The sequence below is a fragment of the Meriones unguiculatus genome, chromosome 9, assembly GCF_030254825.1.
Source record: "Meriones unguiculatus strain TT.TT164.6M chromosome 9, Bangor_MerUng_6.1, whole genome shotgun sequence".
Taxonomy (NCBI): Eukaryota; Metazoa; Chordata; class Mammalia; order Rodentia; family Muridae; genus Meriones; species Meriones unguiculatus.
Genome location: NC_083357.1, coordinates 57,567,033 through 57,588,994, shown reverse-complemented (window position 1 = coordinate 57,588,994; position 21,962 = coordinate 57,567,033). Strand labels below are relative to the sequence as shown.

At 52.8% G+C, this 21,962-nt stretch overlaps 1 protein-coding gene across 9 annotated transcripts; it reads left to right on the top strand.

Annotated features, from left to right (window-relative positions):
* The first annotated feature begins 252 nt into the window (after nt 1–252).
* Nucleotides 253–21,692, top strand: Arhgef40 (Rho guanine nucleotide exchange factor 40). Of its 9 annotated transcripts, none has more exons than XM_021652257.2 (24): nt 254–827; nt 3,214–3,411; nt 4,000–5,242; nt 5,366–5,533; nt 6,218–6,344; nt 6,892–6,988; nt 7,102–7,182; nt 7,306–7,422; nt 9,065–9,160; nt 9,254–9,369; nt 9,899–10,025; nt 11,688–11,810; nt 11,884–12,027; nt 12,447–13,057; nt 13,151–13,385; nt 13,661–13,747; nt 16,305–16,520; nt 17,064–17,234; nt 18,148–18,325; nt 19,619–19,723; nt 19,947–20,090; nt 20,577–20,719; nt 20,988–21,034; nt 21,357–21,692. In XM_021652257.2, the coding sequence occupies exons 1-23, from the start codon at nt 825–827 to the stop codon at nt 21,027–21,029; spliced, it is 4,572 nt and encodes a 1,523-aa protein (XP_021507932.2). In that variant the 5' UTR covers nt 254–824; the 3' UTR covers nt 21,030–21,034; nt 21,357–21,692. The 9 variants fall into 9 exon arrangements, with proteins under 9 accessions (XP_021507937.2, XP_021507936.2, XP_060247233.1 ...); XM_021652253.2 differs by having other exon boundaries at nt 21,166–21,692; XM_021652254.2 differs by having other exon boundaries at nt 21,141–21,692.
* The last annotated feature ends 270 nt before the right edge of the window (nt 21,693–21,962 follow it).

The window sequence follows — 21,962 nt, the reverse complement described above, 5'->3', positions numbered from 1 at the left end:
GAAGAGCAACAGGGGTATGAGGTGCACAAAAAAAGCAGCGAGGAGCAACTCCAAAAACGTCCTCAGAACCCTACAGAGGGCTCCTGATCCTGGAACCCAGGCCCCTCGGCCATGACACCCCCAACCCTCAAGGCCAAGCCTTTACTCCCCCGTAATTCCCCCCATCCCCCGCCCTCCCCGGGCAGCACACAGGAGCCCATTGTAGCCGCCTGGAGGCTCGAGACCCAAGAAGGTGGAAAGAAGGGCGGGCAAACGCCCAAGGCTTGGGGGGAATACCCTCAGTTCCCCGGCTCTTCCTAAAGGGAACCAAAGCGTGGGGGGTCGACCTGGGCCCCAGGACCTTGCCAAGTCTGGCCACGGACAGGAGAAGTGTCGTGGGCCTCAGAGAAGGAGGAAGGCTTCTGGCCACCGGGCTACCTCGATCCTAGGCGGGTCCCCGGCCGGGTCCCGAGCTGAGGCTGAGCCGATCCCTCCCGCGGAGCGGGAAGACGCGGGAAAGCCGGGGCGTCCTCAGCGGGGCGGGTTCTCGGAGGGGGCGGGGCTGGCTGGCCGCAGACATCCAGGGGAGCGGAGGCGAGGCTGACGGCGAGGGGGGCAGGGGGCCGTCTCGGCTGGGGTCCCGGGCTGGGCGGGGCCGTGCAGGCGGCCGTCTCGGCCCTCCCTGGCGGGGCCCCCGCGGCCTGGGCGCCCGAGCGAACGGGCAGAGCCGCGGTCGCCGCGAGCTGTCCTGCAGCTAGACCCCGGGGAGACTGAACGCCGCGAGGGGAGGCGGCGGCTGGCCGGCCCCGCCCGCCCGAGGGTCGGACGCCCACAGACGCCCAGTCATGGTGAGTCCCGCGGAGCACCCCCCGCGTCCCTCGGCCTTCGCGCAGCCCGCTCCGGGCCCCCAGCCCCGTGTCTCCTGCGCCCGCCTAGCGCTGATCGGCGCCGGGGACTCTCCACCCTCCCATCCCCCCGCTTCTTTCTTCGACCTGCCGGCCCGCTGCCTGCCCAGGTCCTCCCCGAGTATTGCCTTGACCCTTCCTTTCTCCTCTGCCGCGTCTTCCCCACCCCCCTGTCCTTCCGTGGTCTTTGCCCACATCCCACCCCCCGGCCTTCTCGGTCCTGCCCAGTCCTTTTTTTTTCACCCCCTCTGAGTTTTCCCTCCCCCTCCCTATCCCAGTTTTACACTCCTGGAGACCCTCTCCGAGTTGGTCTGGCGGCAGCCCTGCAATACTGTCTGGGGTCATGAGAACTGACCTGCCTGGAACCACCATTTTCCATCCCTGTCCCCAGCCCGGTGAGATGGGCCCACCCATCCGGCCCTGAGGGACTAGCCACAGCTGTGCCTGGGCCGGGGCCAAAGGGCTTGTCCAAAGGGAAATTCCCTCACAGAAAGGGGGCTGTTTGAGGGTCGGTCAGGGGTGTTCCGCAGTACCAGTGGGCGTGGCGTTGCCAGAGCCCAAACCAGAGTTTTGGGGACAAAGTTCCCCAAGGCATATGCCAATGCAGGGAACAGAAGCCTCGGGGCACTCCTGATGCTGGGAGGGAGCTGGACGGAATCTTGTGCACGAGGTGGTGGCTCCGAGAGCAGCGACTAAGGGTACCAGAAGCCCATGTCGACGGGAGCGAACACTCAGCCGGGAACTTTCCGGCCAAAAGTGCTCTGAAGAACTCTGGCAGGGGCAGGCTCTGCCAGCTAGGGCGCCCACTGCCCGGGAGGGTGCAGCCTACAGCGTTCACTGCAGAGTGGAGGAGGAGGAGAGGCCCTGCCGGGGCGATGGCTACGGAGAGAACCCGGGAAGCATCTCCCCGCTCAGGGGGTTGGAGCAAGACAGGAACTAGGCCAGTGAGAGCTGACTCAGTCTCGCTCTTCTTTTTGGTCCCAGCCGACCAGAGGCCTGGTGTCTTGGGCTCCTGCCCACCTCCGCCTGCTCCAGACCCCTCCTCCCCTCCTGCCGAGGCCGTTTCCTGTGGCTGCGACTCTTGTTCAGCCATGAGCTCACCGCCCCTAATGGGTTGCAGCTGCTTCGCTGCTCAAGCAATAGCTCCCCGGATCCTAACTTCAGAGCAGGGGCCCACTCAACCTCACCCCTAGCCTGCTTCCCACCCACGTACACAGTCCCGGGAACAGTGAGGGGTCTGTCTGCTCGCCCACACCTCGGAGCCGAGTTTGTGCGCTGATAACACAGAAGGCTGGTCTCTGGGGTGACTGAAGACCCTAATCTTTTCAAACAGCCGGGATTAAGCAACTCTGGCTGGAGAGATTTAAGAGCAAAATAAGTAATTTTTGTCTTGTGGTGAAAGCAGGACCGTCTGCAATGAGCAGAGAGCTATGGTAAATACTGCAGAGTACTTTCCTTATTTATAACAAAGACGTCTGATAAAAGGAACTGAAAAAAGCCATCTTGAAAGAGACTTGCCAAGAAATAGACCCAAGGGAATGAGGACAAGAAGGGTGTCCCAATGATTCACTTAGGGAGGTGGGTCAGAATGGGACACGGCTTAGTCTTTGAGACAGTGGGTCCAGGTTGTCAGACGGAACCCCCTGGAATTAGAAGGAAAAAAAAAAAAATCAAAATTGAAATGCATAGCATCAATTCTCCAAGAGTTTCATCTCTGTCTTTATCTTCTTTCAAATGGCTCAACCCAATTCCTTGTAGCCAATCCCCCAAGCTCTGGAAATGGAAGAAAGGGATGCTACAAAGACCTGAGCTAGCCACAATCTTCTCCCCCCCCCCATCAACCAACCATCTCCAGGATGCAGTGGTTTGTGAGTGGGCACACACTCATTCCAAATATAACGAAGGTATCTGCGTGGTGAGGTATGGGAGAATCTATTGTCAAGATGGCTATGTAGAGACCCCACCTCCCACCCCCATCCACCAGAATTCTTAACCATCAGCTGGGTCCAGTGGCCCAGCCTGTCTCTTTTCTCGTGGGGTGAACCTAAGCAATCACCTTAATTAACAAGTGCCTGGAAACAATCCTGATCCGGAGGCACCCTAACAGATTCTCCCTGGGTCGCTAAGAGGTTGAGCGTGAAGCGCTGCTAAGCCTGTGTGCACTGACCGGCCAGGCTTCTTCCATCCCTTGGCTCCTTCGGCCAGCATTTTCTAATTACTCACGGTGTACGTATGATATAGGGCATGGCCGTCTGCAGACCGGCCAACTCCCAAGGAGCCATGCTCGCCTAATCCCTAGATGTCTCTAGCGTGGTGTTTTCCCTCCCAGGAGCCTGAACCAGTGGAGGACTGCGTGCAGAGCACACTTGCTGCCTTGTATCCACCCTTTGAAGCCACAGCCCCAACCCTGTTGGGCCAAGTGTTCCAGGTGGTGGAGAGGACGTACCAGGAGGATGCGCTGAGGTACACGCTGGACTTCCTAGTACCTGCTAAACACCTGCTTGCCAAGGTCCAGCAGGAAGCCTGTGTGAGTGGCTGTCAACCCTTTTCTGCCAGGCCAATTTCCTCCCGCTTAGAGACACGCTCTTCCCAATACTGTTCTCCACAGGAGCCCTTAGGTCTCATCTGCTGGTTTCCCACTAATTGTGACTACTCAAATACTAACGCATGCGCAGGCATATCCATTTTCGCTAAACACAAATGTTGACTCCCCCTAAAAGACCCTGACTTTTCCAGAACAAGTTTCAAATGTTATCTCCTCGTGACTGTCTTAAAAACAGTCCCTCAGAAAAGATTCTCCATTTCTACAGACACAAAGACTCACAGTCTTTGAGTCCTCTCGGAAAAAGGCATCTGTCGAGCAGGTCTCTGTAATGAGTGGGTCCTCACTTTCCCACACAGACAACGAGCTTTCTAGGAAAACTCCCTTCCACCAACAGTTTTGGTTCTTTCCCCTGCCACTGTGACCTCCTTTCCTCCCCCCCCCCCCCCCAGGGGTTTTAACCCACTAGACATGAGCCTAGTCCTGCCTAGTGTGGGAGTCATTCTCATAGCCCCCTCCTGCTGGTTTCTTCAGCAAGGGCCTTGAGTATAGCCTCTTCACTTCTCTCTCCAGGCCCAGTATAGTGGATTCCTCTTCTTCCACGAGGGCTGGCCGCTCTGCTTGCATGAGCAGGTGGTAGTGCAGCTGGCAGCCCTTCCCTGGCAGCTGCTGCGCCCTGGAGACTTCTACCTGCAGGTAGTGCCCACCTCTGCCCAAGCGCCCCGCCTGGCACTGAAATGCCTGGCCCCAGGAGGTGGGCGGGTACAGGAGCTGCCAGTGCCCAATGAAGCCTGTGCCTACCTGTTCACACCCGAGTGGCTACAAGGCATTAACAAGGACCGGCCAACAGGGCGCCTCAGCACTTGCCTCCTGTCCGCACCCTCTGGGATCCAGCGGCTGCCCTGGGCTGAGCTCATCTGCCCAAGATTTGTGCACAAAGAGGGCCTCATGGTTGGACATCGTCCCAGCACACTGCCTCCAGAACTGCCCTCGGGACCTCCAGGGCTTCCTAGCTCCCCGCTCCCTGAGGAGGCGCTGGGAACCCGGAGCCCTGGGGATGGACACAATGCTCCCGCCGAAGGTCCAGAGGGTGAATATGTAGAGCTGTTGGAGGTGACACTGCCCGTGAGGGGAAGCCCCATAGATGCCGAGGCCTCAGGCCTCTCCAGGACCCGCACAGTACCCACTCGTAAGACTACTGGAGGGAAGGGCCGGCACCGGAGACACCGGGCATGGATGCACCACAAAGGCCTGGGGTCTCGGGACCAGGACGGGGCACGCCCACCTGGTGAGGGGAGTAGCGCGGGAGCGTCCTCTCACTCGCCCCCAGGAGCTGAGGCTGACCCAAACACAGAGGTGCCTGTGCCGGAGGCATCCGAGCCCCCAGCAGAGGCTCTCGGGGAGGCCTCTCAGTCCTGCCTCCTGTCAGGGGAGGCTGGGGGAGGAGTGGCCCAGGGGGCTGAAGGAGCACCTGGTACCCCTCGAAGAACAGGCAAAGGAAACAGAAGAAAGAAGCGAGCTGGCGGCAGAGGTGCTGTTAGCCGTGGAGGGGAGAGTACCCCGCTCGGCCCGAGGGACAAGGAAGAGGCTAGACAGCAGGAAGTCCTTGTCAGTCTGCCCTCGCCCCATGAGCAGGAACCTGCAGAATGCAGCCTGGTTAAGGAAAGAGAGGATTCTGGGAAGCCAGAGTCTGAATCAAAAGAGGAACTCAAGCCAGCAGAAGAAAAAGAGCCTGCCTCCCCAGAAGACTGTGGGCCTCCAGAAGAGGAGATCAGAGAGAGTGGGCAAGAAGGGTTGCTTCCGGTGTGTATGGCAGGTGAGACGACAATGAGGTTCAGGGGCAAAGGCCACGGCAGTCTGGGCCTGGGGAAGGGGCCTGGAGGAGAAGCTGTGGTTAGACTGGGGATAAAATAGAGTAATTCTTCATCTGTCTGCACAGGACCCACAGGTCCAGAATGGCTCCCATCTGACCCCCCAGCCCAGCCCCTGGAGTCCATGCAGGATGGAAAAGAAGACAGCATCCCAGAACAAAGCCCCCCAGTTTCCATTTTGGATGACCCACTTGTAGCTTGGGACTTGATGTCATCTGGATTCTTCGTTTTGACTGGTCAGTGGACATCAGCGAGTCAAAGGAAAGGGGCTGGGGAGATGGCCCAGTCGGTAAAGTGACTGCTTGGCAAGCACAAGGGCTAAGTTCAGATCCTCAGCATCCACATAAGGGCTGGGCATGGCATGGCACCCCGGTGCTGGAAAGCAAGGGACGGTTCACACAGTGGACTTCTTGCACTCATTGGCCAGCCAGTCTAGCTGGGCCAGAGATTCGCCGGGTCCAGGGAGAGACCCTGGGTTTTTGTTGCTGTTGTGCTTTTGTTTTTGATTTTTTGTTTTTTTGGGTTTTTTTTGTTTTTGTTTTTGTTTTTTTTTTTTTTTAACTTACCCAGCACTCAGGGAGGCAGAGGCAGGCAGATCACTGAAAGGTCGAGGCCAGCCTGGTCTACAAAGCTAGTCTAGGACAGCCAGGGCTACACAGAGAAACCCTGTCTCAAAAAAAAAAAAAAAACAACAACAACAAAGTGAAAAATGATTGAAAAAGACACCTTACATTAACCTCCAGCCTCCAGATACATGTGGGTACACACATGCAAACAAGGGCATGTTAAACACACGGGTGGGCAAAAGGGGGCTTTGGGAAGGTGAAGCAGTTGAAGTGGACTTGGGAGGGAGGAGAGGAGGAAGGGAGTAGTCAAAGATTGCTCCCAGCCAGGACAGCCTGGCCGCTTTCTGTCTTCAGGAGGGGTAGATCAGACTGGGAGAGCTCTGCTGACGATCACGCCTCCGCCTCCGTGCCTTCCTGAGGAGCCCTCACCCTCCCAAGAGACGCTGAAGACCACTCTTCGTTACCTCCACTCACTGCTCAGGTAAGCGTGCAGACCTCAGCACCCTGGGCCTTTGCTTGCTGCGTCAGGAGGACCCGTTTTCCTTCTCACGGCACTGGCCTGCTACCTCAATCCTCAGATTTCCAAGTCATTGACCCTGACCTTGCCAGTTCTGGCTTCCAGGATATCTTCATGATATTCAAAATCAGCACTGCTGACTGTCTCAGTATTCTGTGACAGCGCCTGGACTATCAGTGCGTGGATTCATTCATCCGACAGATACTTTGTGAACACTGAGTACCCAGGAGACAAATGCCATGACCTTGAATTTATACTGTTATAGCACATGGAGTGCTAGGCCTCTGACCCAGTAGTCATGTCAACATAGGTTCTCGATCGTTAGTTTGCCTGCTGGGCACATGCCCCAGGCGTTGACCATTTACTCACTGCTTCTCAAATAAAGCAGTACTAACTTCTGAAGACTGTCAGCCCTAAACTGGAAGACCTGTGTTCTTCCTGTTCTCTCTTTGCTATCGCCCCAACACGCACAGACACATACGCACACCTTTGGCTCTCCTTGCCTCCACAGGCCTGATCTACAGTTATTGGGGCTGACCATCCTGCTAGATCTCCGCAAGGCACCCACACTGCCTCCAGCACTTATGCCTACCTTGAGTCAGCTTCAGGTAATCAACTCCCCGAGACAGGCCTGTCCGCTAGATCCTCAGTGTTCGCCAGGGGCAGCCATCCCAGGTCATCCAACTGTCCAAAATGTAGGGCTATTCTTCTTTGCACTTAGGACTCGGGCGACCCTCCGCTCATTCAGCGGCTCGTGATTCTCTTTCACGAAGACCCTCCAGCTGAACTCTGTGGTCTTCAGGTTGGTTCTCTCTTACCTAGTCCCCTATCAGTAACGGGGAGGGGACGGAAAGCTTGGTGATCTCTCAGATTGGTCTGAATCACCAGGTGCCTGTGCAGAAAACTCCTGTTTTCATGTCTACAGGGAGCCGAGTTGCTGTCAGAGAAGGAGCTGAAGAGAGTGGCCAAGCCAGAAGAACTACAGTGGGACTTAGGAGGTCACAGGGACCTCTCCCCCAATCACTGGGTAGAGATTCACCAGGTAAACTCCTTCAGCACCTAGGACACTGGGAGCTGGAAATGACCCAGCTAAGCATAGTCTAGGAGAGAAGACACAAAAAGACAGTTCCATTCAGCTCAGAAAAAAGTTCTGGCTCATGAGCCTTGAACAGTTATTGTTGGCTATTGGAAAGATGGGAGGAATTATTTTTTATGTATTTACTTTATATGTATGAATGTTTTGTCTACATGTATATAGGTCTTCCACATTTGTGTCTGTTGCCCTCAAATCAGAAGAGTGCATCAGATGCCCTGGCATTACAGAAGGTTGTAAACCACTAACTTCACGGGGCCGAGAACTAAACCCCAGTCCTCTGCAAAAGCAACAAGAACTTTTTTCTTGTTTTCTTTTTGTTGTTGTTGTTGTTGTTTTGTTTTGTTTTGAAACAGGGTTTTTTTTTTTTGTAGCCTTGGCTGTCCTAGAACAGTATCTGTAAAGCAGGCTGGCCTTGAGCTCACAAAGATCTGCCTGCATGCTGCAATTAAAGGTGTCTGCCATCATCAGCCAACTGCAACAAGGGTTCTTCACCTGTGGATCATCTTTCTAGTCACCACCCAAAATTTTAAATTCTTTTAAATTTTTTTAAAGATTTGTTTCATTTTTAAGCATGTATATATGTCTGTGTGTCTATGAGAGTGAATGCCATGTGTGTGGGTGTCCTTAGAGGCCAGAGGCATTAGACCCCTGCCGTTGTGAGCAACTTGTGAGTGCTGGGAATCAAACCTGGGTCCTCTGGAAAAGCAATACATGCTTTTAACCTCTGAGCCATCTCTCCGGCTTCCTGCACACACACGTACCTGTGTTTGTCAGGTTCTTAATACGACATTAAGTATTGTATGCTTTCTAGTGGGAGATACCAAGACCTCATAAAACAAGTAGAAAAGTGTTTGTGTTGGTTCCGAGGGTTTCTAGAAAGTTCTGAGAGTTGGGAGGTTGGTTCCACATGGCCTGGAGGGTCAATCTACCTCACTTCCGGAGATGGTGTCGTCTCTGTACCTGCCCACTGCACCAGTATCCACAAAGGACCATTTACCATCAAGTGCACCAGCTAGGAATCTAAGTGCTGTGTTTCAGAACAGAGGAGTCAGCATGAGCACACTGAAAACAAACAGGGTTTCCCAGCACGCCTGTGTCTCGTAGGGAAAGCAGATGAGGTGGAGGCGGGACTTTGGCAGCATGAAGCCCAGAGGCAAGAGAGGAAAGGGAAGCTCACACCGAGCCGTGCTGCCACAAGCATGCCTGGCGCCAGGCTGACACCGTTTCCCGAAATTTTACAAAATCTACTTTTAGTCGAACTTTACCATTGAGTCAAATGAGTTCTGGGGTTTGTGGGCCTGCTCAATATTGTGTAACCTGGAAGCAACAGAGTCAGAAACTGAACCCAGCCTTATTTCCACTACAGTCTTCAGGACTCTCCTCTCCATCCTGTGATTCCTCTCTCTGTCTTCCATTTTTTGAGACAGGGTCTCTCTTCATAGCCCTGGCTGTCCTGGACCTCACTCTGTAGACCAGGCTGGCCTAGAACTCACAGACAACCACCTGTCTCTGGCCTGCATCACCACACCCAGCATATTTCTTATCCTAAACCCTGGCCTTTTACTCCCTCTCTGTATGTGGGTTTCAGGAAGTGGCAAGGCTGTGCACCTTGTGTCAAGGTGTGTTGACGTCTGTACGGCAGGCCATTGAGGAGCTAGAGGGAACAGCAGAGCGAAACGAAGAGGTATGGAATGAGGTGGAATAGTGGCAGGTGTGAAAGGGATGGGGTTGGGGTGGGAACTCTCTGGTGGAAATCAAAATGTTTCATTGTCTCAAGGAGGCAGTGGGAATGCCTGAGCCCCTTCAAAAGGTGCTGGCGGATCCTCGGCTGACGGCACTACAGAGGAACGGAGGAGCCATCCTGATGCGGCTACGCTCCACCCATAGCAGCAAGTATGAGAGACGAGAGATGGGTGTGCAGAGGCCAGCGGGAGGGAGATAGCAGAGAGCTGTCAGTGACAGATAATCCTCACCTTACTTTTTTTTTTTTAATTTATTTAATTTTCATTTTATGTGCGTTAGTGTAAAGGTGTCAGATCCCTTGGAATTTGTGTTACAGACAGTTGTGAGCTGCCATGTGGGTGCTGGGAATTGAACCCTGGTCCTTTGGAAGAGCAGACAGTGCTCTTAACCACTGAGCTATCTCTCCAGCCCCCTCACCTTACTTTTATCTGGACGAGATACCATGCCTTTACGCTTACGTCTTCCACAACAGCCCCGTGTGCCGGCTATCATTAGAAATGGGGACTTGGAGGATGAGAGATGCTAAATGTCTCAGCCAAGCTAATTCACTAAGGGGAGTTACAGTGCGACCCTGGTTCACAGTGCCGTGACACCTCCGATGTTTGCATGCCTCACGATACAAACACGGAACCGAAAAGCTCGGCCAGGGCAGGAGTCAGTGTCGCCGCTCTTTCCCCAGGCTAGAGGGTCCAGGCCCAGCTGTGCTGTACCAGGAGGTCGATGAAGCCATTCACCAACTTGTGCGTCTATCCAACCTACACGTGCAGAAGCAGGAACGACACCAACACCGGCGCCAGCTCCAGCAGGTGAGGAGACTCCCGTATCTTCACTTAGCTGGGGAGCCTAGCCTCTGCTTCTTGGCGTTCCTGTTATTACTAAGCATGGACGGCATTCTTCCAGCTCCCCTCCTCCTGCCCCTAGAGGTTGGTCACAGAAGTGTGAGAGTCGACCTGAGAGCAGGAACATCTCGGCACCAGCAAAGAGGAGAAGTCAGGTGGTCAGCCTTCTGTTTATCTCTGGTTAGAATCACTAGATATTGTGGAAAGTGTCCACCACCCACAGGGAACCCTGGCAACAGCTCGTGGGCTCAGGGTACTCCCGCCTTAGTGTAAAGATAATAAATGTTTTGTTTTGGGGAGTTTCTTGAGGGAGGATCTGATGTAGCTCAGTTGGCCTTGAACTCATTATGTAGCCGGTACTGGCCGTGGAACTCGTGGTGCTTTTGCCTTCACCTCCCTTCGCTGGGATTGCAGGCCTAACCACGAAACAATAAATATCTCTTGTTAGAGTTGTTGGCTCTACATTTTGCCATGACTCCTTATGCATTGTCATCCTCCAAAATGGAGGGGAGAAGGCCCTATCTCTTCCTGCCCTGTGGAAGGAGAACATATTGACAGCCGCTGCGAGGAAGCACAGGCGTCTTAAGATCTAAGAATAAAAATGACCTTGTTTCTTCTCTTCTGAACTCAAAAGAATCCCCTGTGGGGATTTGCTGTCTACAAACTGTGAGGGGAAGGGGGGCTTTAAAACCTGGTTGTTTTTCCTCAGCTCCCAGTACTGTGAGTATATGCCTCATGGACCTGCGTGTCAATGTGGGAAGGGTCATTTCAAAGTTGAGCTGAAGGGGAGCCAGGGATTTGTGTCCAGGGCTGTTGCCCGTTAGCCTCTGCCCCTTAGTAGCTGCCCCTACTGATTAGATGTTCCTGCCCGTTTAAAACCCTTCTCTGAGAACAGAATTTGGAGTTTCAACTGCTTGGCTTTGGGGTCTAGCTCTGTTGGGTATGAGGTGTTGCTGCTGAGTCACCCATTCTTACACAGCTAGCACCCACACAGGTGGGAAGATGAGAAGGGAGTTCAGCAGGAGGCGTTAAATGTGCCTCTGGTTGGCACTGGCCTTTAGGAACGTCCTGAGAATCCTCATTTTCCAGCTGCTCCACCCCAGCTTCCAGACTTTCTTAGAGGAAAAAAAAGAACTTAGTCAAACATTTCAGAACAAGTAGGAGATTCCGTCCAGCTCTACAGCAGGAAAGTAGGACTGGACACCCAGTCACACACACACCATCTTATGGGCCATCCTGCAGGCTTCATGCCTAGGCTTCCTGCCCACTACTCAGTGGAGCGCAGTGGATGTGAGATTCCTCTTGGTCCTGTTATCCAAGTAACTTTCATCCTCCCGTCTTTGGTTCATATCAGTTTTATCCGTTTCCTCATCTTGGTCTTGCCCTGGCACACTAACCGGTGTCTCCTGCCAGCTCTGCCTCACATGGCACTTTGCCAAGGATGACATACCCAGTTTCTCATTTAATCCTATGGGAACAGTTATCCGTCAGTATTTCCAGCCTCACAGCATCAGGGAGACAAAATGGGATAACCAAGGGCCTGTACATTGGGATGATGGCAGCTGAGTGGATCTTAGCCTGGTCACGTCACAGCCTCCCCTTTCCTCACAAGCTCCTACTGGGTCTCAGGTGTTACAGTGGCTCTCTGGCCCAGGGGAAAAGCAGCTGGCCAGCTTCTCCATGCCTGGGAACTCACTGTCAGTCTTGCAAGAGACAGAACTACGATTCCGGGCTTTCAGCACTGAGGTGCAGGTAAGGACAGAGAGGAGGTGGGGGCGGGGTCACTGGGAGGGACTTAAGCATGAACACAGACTCCTTTCTCCAGGAGCGCCTAGTCCAGGCCCGGGAAGCTTTGGCTCTGGAGGAGGATGTCCCCTCCCAGAAAGTTCTGGATATCTTTGAACAACGATTGGAGCAGGCTGAGAGTGGCCTCCATCGGGCCCTTCGGCTACAGCGCTTCTTCCAGCAGGTGGGTACAGTGCATCCTTCTGGACTGGTTTTCTCTCTTCAGCCTGGAGAGGTTGGTCAGGCAGTTGTTAGGAATGGTACCTTGGAAGCTCATCTCCTCGGCTTTGACTTTTACCTTGCCCAGGCTGAATGACCGAGCCCTGAGGTAGGTCCTCTGTAGACACATCTGCTATGAAACTTTGGTCACACGCTGTGTGAAAGGGCTTAGTACAAACCTGACTCCATACTGGTATGTATGTCCCATGTATGTGCTGGGTATATGCCCATGCCATCTCTGAATAACGTGCTAATACTGCAATGCTGGGCCTGGGAGAGGAGGGGAGGTGATGGCTTCCGGGGAGCCATTGGCAATGGAATATGTGTTTGGGAGTGGTATGTATCCTCACCTTTTTCTATTTCTAACCTGTTCGGCTTTTGTAGGCACATGAATGGGTAGACGAGGGCTCTGCTCGGCTGGCAGGAGCTGGGCCTGGTCGTGAGGCTGTGCTGGCAGCCCTGGCCCTACGGAGGGCCCCAGAGCCCAGTGCAGGGACCTTCCAAGAGATGCGAGCCCTGGCCCTGGACCTGGGAAGCCCAGCAGCTCTTCGAGAGTGGGGCCGATGCCGGGCACGCTGCCAAGAGCTGGAAAAGAGGATTCAGCAGCAGCTGGGAGAGGAGGCCAGTCCACGAGGCCACCGACGAAGACGGGCAGATAGTGCCAGCAGCGCAGGGGCCCAGCATGGAGCCCATAGCCCTTCACCCAGCCTCAGCTCCCTGCTGCTTCCCAGCAGCCCCGGGCCACGGGCAGCCCCATCACATTGCTCTCTGACTCCGTGTGGGGAGGACTATGAGGAAGAAGGCCTTGAGATAGCTCCAGAAGCAGATGGAAGACCCCCAAGGGCTGTGCTGATCCGAGGCCTGGAGGTCACCAGTACTGAAGTGGTGGACAGAACATGTTCACCCCGAGAACACGTGCTGTTAGGTCGGGCTGGAGGGCCAGACGGGCCCTGGGGAATAGGTACCCCTCGCATGGAACGCAAACGAAGCATCAGGTGAGTGGACAACTGTTGTCTCCTAAGCAAGCAGAGAGGGCGCTATACTGTCACCCCAGAGTGACACCTCTGCCGCTTTGGTTGTACCCACAGTGCCCAGCAGCGTCTAGTGTCTGAACTGATTGCCTGCGAGCAGGAATACATAACCACTCTGAATGAGCCAGTGCCACCGCCTGGGCCCGAGCTGACGCCTGAGCTCCGAGGCACCTGGGCCGCAGCCCTGAGTGCCCGAGAGAGGCTTCGCAGCTTCCATGGGACACACTTTCTCCAAGAGCTTCAGGGCTGCGTCACCCATCCACTGCGCATTGGGGCCTGCTTCCTTCGCCATGTGAGCAGTCCCCCACCTCAGGTCTCCTCCCTTCCCGTGCTCTACCTCACCCACCATCCCCCTGACCGCTGCCGCTCCCCACCCTCTCACCTTGGCCCTTGTGTTACTGGTCCTCAAGCGTTGTGTGGACTTCACTGTCTCTCCAAAGAGCCTTTATAATTTAAGGCAGGCAGAGTGCCGTCTGCTTCTCCCTCCCTGGGCAGAGGGGATGGGAGAGGAAATCTGTCCACAGGTTGCTCACCGGAAGCCTCACTACCTTTTCCTTGCTGGCACAGGGGGACCAGTTCAACCTCTATGCACAGTTTGTGAAGCACAGGCATAAGCTGGAGAGCGGACTGGCTGCACTCGTTCCCTCAACCAAGGTAAACTGTTCTTCAACTCTCAGGAGAGAAAAGTGGGGCAATGAGAAGGCTGAGCAGGTCAGGACACTTGCCACCAAGGCCAACAATTGACTTCCATCCCGGAAGCAACATGGTAAAACGAGAGGACTGAGTCCTGTGCTGGTTGTCTTCTGACTGTCACACACACACACACACACACACACACTCTCTCTCTCTCTCTCTCTCTCTCTCTCTCTCTCTCTCTGAATAAATAAAATGGAAAAAAAATGTTTTTTAAGAAAAAGGATCAGAAAGACTTAAGAATTCACCCCACCTTGAACTCTTCAGGGAAAGCAGTCCTTCATGGATGTCCCCAGGAGCATTCAGCAGAAATCTCCAGTAACCTCGCACACTTCTGTGTGGGAACCAACAGGGTCGCCTAGCAGTGCAGTGAGAGCCAGGGAGGCTGGGGCTCCTACTGATAGTTCCCCACTGGAGGGAATCTGGGCAAAACTCTTGATTCCTTGAGCCTCTGTTCTTTGTTTGTTTGTTGGGGTTTTTCTTTATTCCCTTACTTGCTTGCTTTGTTTTGTTATGATTTATTTATATTTTTACTTTATGTGTGTAACTATTTGCCTGCAGGTGTGTGTGTGTGTGTGTGTGTGTGTGTGTGTGTGTGTGTGTGTGTTGGGACTGTGCCTAGGGCACAAAAAGGCCCAAAGAGGCTATCAGATCACCTGAAACTGACACTTGTGAGCCTCGATGTGGGTGCTGGAAACTGAACGCAGGTCCTCTGCAAGAGTAAGTGCTCTCAACTGCTGAGCCATCTCTCCAGCCCCAAGGCCTGTTTCCACTATGATAAGTAAGGGCACTACACACTTTGTCAGACTCACTGGGAGCATGAAGATCCAAGGATTTCACACGAAGAGATGTGAGGCTGTAAAAGCCAGAGGGTATAAGCTGCCATTACCTGAGTTCCTTTCTAGCACAGGAGGGCTGCAAGTCTCCTAGAGGCCCCCTGCCTGCTGCTTTATTTTTTAAATTACAGTGTGTGTGTGTGTGTGTGTGTGTACGCGCTAAGCATGTGTGGGGAAGTCAAAGGACAACTCACAGGAGCTGGTTCTTGTAATCTTATGGTTTTCTTTTACTTTTGTTTTGGTTTAGTTTTGGTTTTTTGAGACAGTGTTTCTTTGTGTAGCCTTGGGTATCCTGAACTCACTTTGTAGGCCTCAGATTCACAAAGATCTGCCTGCCTCTGCCACTCCAGGTGCTGCTGGGGTTACAGGTGTGTGCCACCTTGCCCAGCTAATCTTCTGGTTTTCTGTGCCTGCTCTAGCTCTGACTAATGACATGGAGACTTACATTTATTTAAATAACTTTAAGCCTTACTTGAGGGTGTTGTTCCCAACTAGCTAACCCATTCATCTTAATCTAAGTCCTGCCACACGGTTCTTTATCTGTCCTCAGTTTCATCCTTCTGACTCCTTCCGACGGCTGCTCCCCCCCATCTCTCTCTCTGGTCCCCACATGGGACCCCTTCTCTCTCCACCCAGAAGTCCCACTTCTTAATTCTGCCACAGTTTATTGACCATCAGCTTTTAATTGAAACCAATCAGAAGGTGATGGAGAACAAAGTTCACAAAACACTAAGACAGGAGATGCTTCATGAAAACCACAAAGCCAGGGTCCAGCCTGTGCTCAGCTCTGCACACAGAAATCAGCATGTGAATACACAGTGCACAAAAACATCACTCCTTGTGTGTCTTTCTGCTTCTGGGTTACCTCAGTCAGGGTGATCTATTCCAGATCCCACCATTTGCCTGCAAATGTCATGATTTCCTTGTTTCTAAGAGCCGAGTAGTATTCCATCATGTAAATGTGCCATAATTTCTATATCCATTCCTCTGCTAAGGGAAAGGAGAGGATCCAGGCAGTCCTGATGAGACTTGATAAGCTAGGGGCAGATAGCAGGGGAGGAGAACTCCCCTTTTCAGTGGACTAGGGGAAGGAGATAGGGAGGAAGAGGGAGGGAGGGTGGGATCAGGAGGAGTTGAGGGAGGAGTTTAGAATCAGGATATAAAATGAATAAATTGTGTAAAAAAAAACAAAAACAAAAACAAAACAAAACACAAACTCCAACAGAGTCTCTCCACCACCTGGGTCCCAAGGATGGAACTTGATTCCCAGGCTTGGTGGCAAGGTCCTTTAGCTTCTGGGTTATCTCTAACCTCTACTCTCTCTCTCTCTTCTTAAAAAAGAAAAAAGACGTTTTTTACATGTTTATTATCGGTGTGTATGTGTGCACACGTGCACACATATGTGAATATATATGTGTGTACACGCTATGGTGCCCACGTGGAGGTCAGAGGACAAACTTTGTGAGTCAGTTCTCTTTTTCCCAGGAGTCCTGGGGGTGAAACTCAGGTTGTCAGGCGTAGTGGAAAGCACCTTTACCCACTGAGCCATCTTTCAGACCCCTTTCTTTACCTTTAAGGCTGCCTGGTCTTCCTCTGTTATCCAGCCTCTCACATATTGTCCTGACTTTGGCTCCTACCTGCCCCAGACTCTCCTCTCATCCCCTGCTGTGGTTCTACCCTAGGGTTCTGTGGAGGGCAGCCCCTGTTTGTCCCGGGCCCTGCAGCAGCCCCTGGAGCAGCTGGTTCGGTATAGACAGCTGCTGGAGGAGCTCCTGAGGGAAGCTGGGCCCGAGCTAAGCTCCGAACGCCAGGCCCTCAGGGCTGCTATACAGTTGCTCCAGGAACAAGAGGCCCGAGGCAGAGATCTGCTCGCTGTGGAAGCCGTGCGAGGCTGTGAGGTAAGGTCCTGGCCTCCACTGACGCTTGCTCTAACTGTATAACTCTGTGGTCTTAGAGACTGTGTGGGCTGGTGACCATAAAGGCAGACCTGAGGTCTAGGGCCCTAGGCTCTGACTCCCCTTCTGTAATATACATGGTAATATGTATATTACCATTTATAACTGTAGCAAAATTACAATTATGAAGTAGCAATGGCAATAACTTTATGGTTGGGAGGTCGCCACAACATGAGGAACTGTATTAAAGGGTCGCAGCATGAAGGAAGGTTGAGAACTGCTGCTCTGAGACAGACCTACCCATGTTCTTTCACTTCCCTGTGGCAGGCTGGGTGCCAACTATGCAGTGCATCTTTTATCTTCGGAGGAATGACTGTGCTGCTAGGCACGTGTGCACGAGAAACAGCGGAGAGGGTGCTAGAGAGAGGCCCTCCCTGACTTCCTGACCATGCCAACAATCCATTAGGCCCCCTTCCCTCTAGGTCTCTTATGTCCCGTAACTTCACACCAAGGGCCCCTGGACTGACCTTTCCCCTCTTTCTCCAGATAGATCTGAAGGAACAGGGGCAGCTTTTGCATCGGGACCCATTCACTGTCATCTGTGGCCGGAAAAAGTGTCTCCGCCATGTCTTCCTCTTTGAGGATCTGCTCTTGTTCAGCAAGTTCAAGGGCTCTGAGGGAGGATCTGAGACCTTTGTTTATAAGCAGGCCTTCAAGGTATACCACATGGAGTTGGGGATATTGGGTCATGTTCTCCTTGAGAAAATGTTCTGTGAGTTCAACCTCAAACCAGGTTCAGGAGCGTCATCACCTAAAATAGGTTTTGGCCTCGAATTAGTCATCAATTTTAGGGTGTCAGAGGTGAAAAAAAATCCCTGTTGTCAGTCAACCCCTTTGGGGTTTTCTATATAATTCATGTAGAAGACTTAAGAAGGCGTTTCAAAAGAGAATGGAAAAAGACTATCCCATTAAGAACACATGCCTGCCAGGTGGTGGGGCGCACGCCTTTAGTTCCAGCACTTCAAATGCAGACAGGTGGATCTCTGAGTTTGAGGCCAGCCTGGTCTACAGAGTGAGTTCCAGGACAGCCAGGGCTACACAGAGAAACCCTGACTAGGAAAAAAAAAATAGACTTCTGAGTTAGAGGTGTTCCCTGGTATATGAGGAGAAAGGACACCACACACACACACAACTGAGTTCCACTGAACTAAGCAGAACCCAAGAGGCAGGTCCCCCTTCAGGCATCTAGCCAGATATAAACATCCATAGCAACCCATGGTCCTAGATCAGCAGGTAGAATGATACTAAAGCTTTCCAAACTGTCCTTGTGTTAGTTCCAACTCTTCATAGGACAAAAAAAAAGAATGTCTGCCTTTGGAATAGCACAGACACGCATCTGAATCCTAATACTCGGATAAACTCTTGAAAAACTTGCTTCACGTCTCTGAGCCTCAGTTTCCCTTCTTTAAATTAGGCCTGTCATACAGACACTGTAGAGCCTGGCATCTGATAGATGTTGAGCAAATGCTTACTGAACATCAAACAAGCTAAACATAGCGCCTGTCAGTGTGGTGCCAGCTAATGAAGACACACCTCCATCTTCAACCCAGTCTCTTCTGCCCTTCCTCAGACCGCTGACATGGGCCTGACAGAAAACATTGGGGACAGCGGACTCTGCTTTGAACTGTGGTTTCGGCGACGGCGCACACGAGAAGCATACACATTGCAGGCTAGCTCACCAGAGACCAAAGTCAAGTGGACAAGTTCTATTGCCCAGCTGCTGTGGAGACAGGCAGCCCACAACAAGGGTAACAGGCAGATCCCGGGGTGGCTCGGCTTGGGTTCGGAGTTACAGGAGCTTTCCTGGAGTGTGTGGCGATGGCTTGGAAAACTGTAGAGGGGGTTGAAAGGACACCTTAAGATTCAGCTAAGTGGTGGTGTGCAGCTGGTGACGGCGGTGGCAGTGGTGGCACACACCTTTAATCTCGGTAGAGGCAGAGGCTGGCAGATCTCTGTGAATCTGTGGCTGGCTGGTCTATAGAGTGAGTTGCAGGACAGCCAGGGCTATACAGAGAAACCCTGTCTTGAAAAACCAAAGACAGTGAGAGAAAGACTGAGGATTCGAAGTCTGGTTTAAAAAAAAAATATTGTTGAGATGGAAATTAGCCAGGATGAAAGAGAAAGCTAGACATTTCCAAGGAACAAGAGCAAATGTCTAAACAAAAGAGGTTTAAACTATATACTGCACTGTGGTTAAGAACTGGTACCACTTACTCGCTGTGTGACCTGGATTAATATCTTTTCTTTGTTGTTGTTGTAGTTTTCTGAATCATTCTATCAATCTGAAGAAAGCATAGTACTTTGTTCACCTCAGCGTGATAGGACAGAGTAGGTTGATACACACGGAAGCACTTCATAAACCACAGAGATGTGGAAAAACACGACTTTTGCTCTTCATGTCCATGATGAAGGGAAGCTGAGCATTACATGGAAACTCAGGGGCCAGAAAGACAGCTCACTGGGTAAAAGTGCTTGTCATGCAAGTGTGAGGACCTGAGTTCAAATTCCCAGAACCCACATGGAAGCCAGCAGTACGGCAGACCTAGTAAATAACGGGAACATCTGTAATGACATCCTTCCTACAGAGGAGATGGGAGGCCAAGACGGGAATTTCCCTCAGAAGCTCACTAGACAGCCAGCCTGGCATATGCACAACAAAATGACTAAGAGGATCAGCCATAGAACAAGGTGGAGAGCAAGACTCAACCAACACCTGACACGTCCTCTCAACTCCAAATATCCATGCCTGCATTCACACCCATATCACATACACACACACACACACACACACACACACACACACACACACACACGTCAGGTGGTTAGGAGGCCAAATGGGCAAGATGAAATCCATAGGAGAGAACAGATGTATCCCTGAAGAGGTCAAAGATGGCTGTCCCAGTCCATGCCATGACAGTCAAGGAAGGGGAGATACTAGAAGAAAGAAGGGGGGCTTGGTGAGAGTTGAGATCAGAGAGTGGACAGGGATGGGCTAACACAGAGGCAGGAGGGCCAAGAGGTTGCCCGGTCTCTGTTCCCAGAGCTCCGAGTGCAGCAGATGGTTTCCATGGGCATCGGGAACAAACCTTTCCTGGACATCAAAGCCCTTGGCGAGCGGACGCTGAGTGCCCTGCTCACTGGAAGAGGTAAGTTCCAGGGTGCTGGGGGAGGGGGTGTGCCCCCAGAAGTCAGACCTTGCTAATGATACCAAAACAATGGGGAGATGTCAGGAAGGAATACCGAGTTCTGAGTGGGCATCTCTTCCCAAAATGTGGGTTTCCTTGGGAAGCCCTCTGTGAGCTATCCCAGGAAGCCAGGAGGACTTTTCCACATCAGCACCCCACCACCCCAACTCCCCACTCTCTGCAGCCGCCCGCACCCGGGCCTCCGTAGCCGTGTCATCCTTTGAGCATGCTGGCCCGTCCCTTCCCGGCCTCTCACCGGGAGCCTGCTCCCTGCCTGCCCGCGTCGAGGAGGAGGCCTGGGATCTGGACGTCAAGCAGATTTCCCTGGGTGAGGCACCTCTCAAGGGGTGACCCCCAACCGCTGGGTCATGGTGATGTTCAGGCTGCCTATTGCTGAGCAATTCCTTTTTCTAGCCAAGTAGCCCAGTTGCCATGACAACTACATACAGCTTCCCCGTTGCTAAAAGAGCCTTCCATCTGGTTGCTAGGGAGATGCTTACAGCAGCCTTTTGCTAAGAAGCACTTCTGTACCTTTCTCTCTAGCTCTCCTTGAGTTTCTATGGAAACTGCCTCAGCTTCCTGTTGTACCCTCCTGGTTCACCACGGCAATTCTTAGTTTCCTGTCGCTTCTTCCCTGGTTGCTCTAATGATGCTGCTGACAATTTCCTGCCTCTTGGTAGGGGGGTTCTCTTGCAACTGGATTGCTATGGTGACTCACAGCTTCCTGTTGCTATGGAGCTTTTTCTTCCTTGCCGGAGGAGCTTGGTTGTTTAAGGTAATCTCGGAAGGGTTTTCTACCTTACTCTCACCCTAGCTTCCCCTCCAGCCTCAGAAACACTTGACTCTTCTGGAGATGTGTCCCCAGGACCAAGAAACAGCCCCAGCCTGCAGCCCCCCCACCTTGGGAGCAGCACTCCCACTCTGGCCAGTGGAGGGATCTTAGGGCTTTCCCGGCAGGTGAGTCCCTGCAGTAAGACTGGGGGCAGGTGGTCTCTTTCTGGATGGGCTTTTCTGGTCATTTGACAAACTGGGGCGTAGAGGAACCAGACATTACTACTCTCAGCTGATGCTGCAGATTGGGTTTGTTACCCAGTCTGCCTTTCTCCTCTCCCCTAGGCCTGGCTGAGAGGCAATCAAGGTCAGAGGTCAAAATCTTGAGAAGTGGGGAGAGAGACACACACACTAGAGACTATGTCTAAACACACTGCAATTTCTGTGTCCTCAGAGTCATTCCCGAGCCCTGAGTGACCCCACCACGCCTCTGTGACCTAGGTGAGTCAGCAACCCCCTTTCCCCACATCCAGCATGCCTTTCCTTAAGGACCCTCCTTCCTGACCTCAGTTGCTTGGGCGTCAGCTTCTTGCCTCTCCCAAACCAGCTCCCTCTTCTCTCCTGGCTTCCAGAGAAGACCCAGAACTCGGCCACAGCCCCTGCTCAGCACGTTTTAGACTGGGATGCCAAGGGGACATAATGAAGGACTGAAGCTCTCAAGTCCCCCCCGTGCCCCCCAGCTTCCTGGACAGAGGGCAAGGACCAGAGCTTCCCCTGCCACTGCTATCTCTAGCTCTCCCCTGCTTGGTGCCTTCTGCTGCAGGAACCACGGTGGTGCTGTTCGCTTGCCTTTATGCCCCGGGGGACGGGGAAGAGCCCTCTTCCAGCTTTTCCCCAGCCTGTGCTACTGCACACCCCCAGGACGCTGCTCTGCCGACAGCCCGCTTCTCTCCTCCCGACTCTCCCAGAAGATTCATCTCTGCCGGGTCGAATGGAATTCCATTCTGGGGTGTCATGGGAAATGAAGTGTTGCAAGCCACTGGAGGAGGTGGGGTGGGCACTGCAGACTTTATATATGTAATTACTGTTACTGTACTATTGTTATATTAAATGTATTTACTCTCATTTTGCCTCCCGGGAGGCAGAGCGCGCCCCTGGATTACGGTGTTTGAGCTGACTTTGAGTACTTCCCTATAACCACTATGTAGGCTTCAGAAAATAAAATCAAGGCCAGAAAGCAGCTGTTCCACCCCTCACTGGCCCAACACTGATAGCTCTGAGTGTGGGAGAATGAGCCTCCTCCTCCTCAGCTCAATGAGCTGTTTGAAGTTCCTCCTCCCCCTCCGTCTTGCACCCACTTCTTGAGGCTGAGATGGTCAGGTGGGTCCAGCACAGTCCAGTAGTTGTCTAATGATGTCCTCAGGCCACA